Below are 3,704 nucleotides of genomic sequence, written 5' to 3'. Positions count from 1 at the left end.
CTGAACTCAAAGCTTCAGTCATATCTCAGTGTTACTTACTGTCTTCTGAGAAGTGTCTGCAGTGGGAAGTGGAGAGGACAGACATTTCTATAGGAGGAGATCTGCTCCCTCTTTCCTCCTCTCTGACCTCCTCACACTCTCTGTCAGCCTGCAGGAAGTGAGGACAGATTTGTATTAATATCAGCTGTTTGCACAAACATTACAAATGCTGAGATGAACTCAAACTCACCTCTGTGACATTGACATACTCAGCTTCATCAGCAGTTTCTAAAAGACATCACATTCAGAAGATTAGGTCAAAACGATTGCTTTTGTTATGTGTTTGTTTCCTGTAAACTCACCTCTGGGTTTCCTGGCCCTCTTCCAGCAGAATATCAGCACAGACGCTGAGAGTACGATGACCATGACGACCAGAGTCAGACGCACATACAGCACCACACCTGAGAGCAGAAGAACACTTTGTTTACTCTGATACTTCCTGGTCCATAAACACAAACAACAAACTAAAAGTACCGTGACCAGCTGGAGCTGTCTGTCCCTGTTGAGGCTGCGTAGTGCGTTCAGGGGAAGCTGAGGAAGGTACGGAGCTCAGACTCTGAGTGGTGGTCAGTGTGGAGGCTGATGGGGCTGATGTTGAAAACGGTTGGAGACTCACTTCTGGTTTTGAAGTGGCTGGAGCTGTGAAACAAAGGGAAATGCTAAATAAATAAATCAAATTATTCCGTTAAATTAAGACGGTAATTTATGTTTTGTGAAACAATATTTAAATTAGCTGTAATGTTTGTAGTGGTTTTCGGATGTGTAGCACATTAACACATTTTTTTACAATAGGAGCTTTTAAAATATACAGCTCTAAATAACACTAAACATATTGGGTTATTTGAAACATCAGCAGGTGTCAGTGAACAGATAAATCTAAAACTCCCGGTTAAAACTCACCATCTGTAACTCTGATCTCAAAGTCCTGATATGAGTCGAAGACAGATCTGTCCAGACCACATTGGTACTGTCCTGCGTCAGACTTGGTCAGCTTTGTGATGCTCACATACAGAGCTACATTAGATAATAGAGATCCTTCCACATATCTGATGCTGTATCTGCCTCTCTGAGCTGAGTCTCCAGTCGTTTCTACTAGAATGTTTCCTTCTTCACATTTTCCCTTACAGAAGATCTTCCTTCTTCCAGTTAAAGTAAAAGAGCATGCAACTGTGATGTTTTCTCCTTCAGTTTCTGTACGGAGGGGGTTTTGTGCGTTGGTGAGCCCAATGTTTCCATCCCTCAGTGCTGTTGGAGAGATGAGCAATCAATAGTTTCTATATTTCTGAACAAACTGTAAAGCCCCCGAGACAAATGTGTGATATTGGGCAAATACAAATCAACTTTGATTGACTGATTCCTGTAATACACTGTAGTGTGATTTGACAGTTACATAAATCCTTCACAGAGCCACAGAGTCACACTGGGAGCTGCCCAGCTCAACCAGTCTGTAATATTAACAGAAATATGAATATATAAGATAAAGGTTATCATCCCGAGGCAAATTGCTCTGCAGTAGTTTCAATCCATAGTGTAAAGAGTGCAAATACAAAGAGATACACAAATCTGACATTATGATTAGGTGCAATCCCAAAACATAAACAATATGTCAGGGATCATGTTCAGAAAACGGATCAATAACAACAGGGTAAACAGGACCTGGGTCTTGAATCAACCAATGAATGTATCTGTTACTTCCGAAATCCTTTAAAAGGTACTGGAATGCATTTTTATTTGGAAAACAATGCAGCAGAAAATACAATAAACTAATATTTATGGGAAGAAAATAAAAGAAACAATCGTATCTCTCAGATAATAGGGTCATTTCTGATTGAGAAAGGTCAATAGTAATCTCAATGAAATACATATTTAAGTAATTCCAGCGGTAAATACGTGTACTCAAGTTGTGTACTGAAGTGCAATATTGAGCTACCGGTACATTACTTGAGTATTTTCATTTTCTGCTACTTTTACTTTAATTATACTATATTTGATAACTTAAGATACTTTGCAGACTCAAATAAGAAACACAAAATATGATCAACAAATACATTATTATTAGTTTAATAAAAACGGATAAAACTTTATTGATCCCTTGGTGAGATTTTTAAATGAGCTCCACTTTTACCAGATAAAACATTAAAGTGATGAACCCACACTATTCTGAAATGTGACATTCGGCATAACAAGAAGCCAACTTTGACTAAATCAGGTACATTTGGATCATAATACTTTTGTACTTTGTAAAAATGTGAATAAGATAAGAGTTACTTTATTGATCCTAAATTGGGAAATTGTTGCGTTGCAGCAGCATCAAAACAAAAAAGGCATTGCACATAAGTAGAAATGACAGAGTAGAAATAAACAATTCTTGAATTTAAACATCTCAAAATAATTAAAACAGCATTAAAAAGTAGAAAATATACAGTATTAGTAAAACATCTATACACTCTGAAATGGGGTTTTAATGTTTGAATGTTACCAAGTATTTCTTCTTTTACTGATAGTACAAGTAGTTCTTTCACCACTGAGTGACTCTAACCCCTATCGTCCTCTAACCACAGAAACCAACGACATGTTAAACTGATACGAGATGTGAGGAAACAGAGAAGCCGTTTACCGTCCACTATAACGTTTAACGGACTGTTAGTTAAAAAAAAAGATAAGAAAGAAAAATAAGTTGTTAAAAAGAGACATTTACAGGAACAGTAAGTGATCGTACTCACTGAGGAAGAAGAAGCAGATCAGAGAGTGACGGGCGTTCATGTTTGAGGCTCTGATGATTTAAAGCTGCTTTCTTCCGTCTTCGCTGCCAAAGCAGGAACTGTTCACTTCTCTAAATGATGGAGTCCGTCCTCCCAACACACGACACACCCTGAACTCTCCTCCCTTCTTATTTTAGTTTATTAACTGCAAGTCATTTACTCGAACATTTAGAGAAGATTTACATTTGAACTGTGTTTGTTTGTAACATGAAGTGGCAAACATGTCACGTTTATCTTTAAAGTGCAATCAAATTCCTCTTTTAACTGATGTAAGAAGTCGGTAATGATATCATGCACAGATATAATCAACAGACATGCTTTTGTGTGCATTCACTGGAAACCTCTATCTTATATTATGTAGACATAATATTTTTTTTTTTTGTCTGAGTGAGAGTTCAGTAGAATTGGTCCTTCTTACTTGAGGTTTGGACATGAAAAAAAAAAAATATAGGCCTAGACTAACAGCAAATTGACGACATACTGTACCGGAAACACAGTTGAGGCCTTTTTTTAGATCTATTTGTGGGATATGAAAGCAGAGGTTGTCAACATGTAAAATGATAATCCATAAGAGGAAGCTATGTTATTGTGTCGTGGTGAAAATATGAATGTTTGGAACATATGAGAGTACACACAGAGAAGTGGAGTGTGTCAATGTGGTTTGAGAGGTTTCTGTAGACATTTTGAAAGGTATTTTCTCTGTGAAAATGTCCACTACTTCTGTGAACCTCAGCTGACCAAAGCTGTTGTTTTAATGAAGGAGCGAATTCTGAAGATTTTGAGCTGAATAAGGATATTATACATTTAGTTTGTTTTTGTTGTTTTGGGTACAAAATGCCAAAATCTCAACACTAAAGCATTATCACTTTTAGTCTATAAACATCTATGCTCAAGCAGACACAG

General features: G+C 37.1%; 1 protein-coding gene across 4 annotated transcripts; it reads right to left on the bottom strand.

Annotated features, from left to right (window-relative positions):
• Positions 1-18: 18 nt before the first annotated feature.
• LOC104954017 (CMRF35-like molecule 6) lies at positions 19-2,864 on the bottom strand. 4 transcript variants are annotated; one of them, XM_010781065.1, is made up of 7 exons: positions 2,763-2,864; positions 940-1,284; positions 671-678; positions 514-640; positions 342-440; positions 230-267; positions 19-148 (listed from the first exon to the last, which is right to left on the bottom strand). In XM_010781065.1, the coding sequence occupies exons 1-7, from the start codon at positions 2,800-2,802 to the stop codon at positions 32-34; spliced, it is 774 nt and encodes a 257-aa protein (XP_010779367.1). In that variant the 5' UTR covers positions 2,803-2,864; the 3' UTR covers positions 19-31. The 4 variants fall into 4 exon arrangements, with proteins under 4 accessions (XP_010779367.1, XP_010779365.1, XP_010779366.1 ...); XM_010781063.1 differs by having other exon boundaries at positions 342-443; positions 517-678; XM_010781064.1 differs by lacking the exon at positions 671-678 and having other exon boundaries at positions 514-657.
• Positions 2,865-3,704: the final 840 nt, after the last annotated feature.

The sequence above is a fragment of the Notothenia coriiceps genome, unplaced genomic scaffold (genome assembly GCF_000735185.1).
Source record: "Notothenia coriiceps isolate Sejong01 unplaced genomic scaffold, NC01 NC01_scaffold00022565, whole genome shotgun sequence".
In the NCBI taxonomy this organism is placed as follows: Eukaryota; Metazoa; Chordata; class Actinopteri; order Perciformes; family Nototheniidae; genus Notothenia; species Notothenia coriiceps.
The sequence above is the reverse complement of the archived record's forward strand: the minus strand, read 5'-3'. Positions and strand labels throughout refer to the sequence as shown.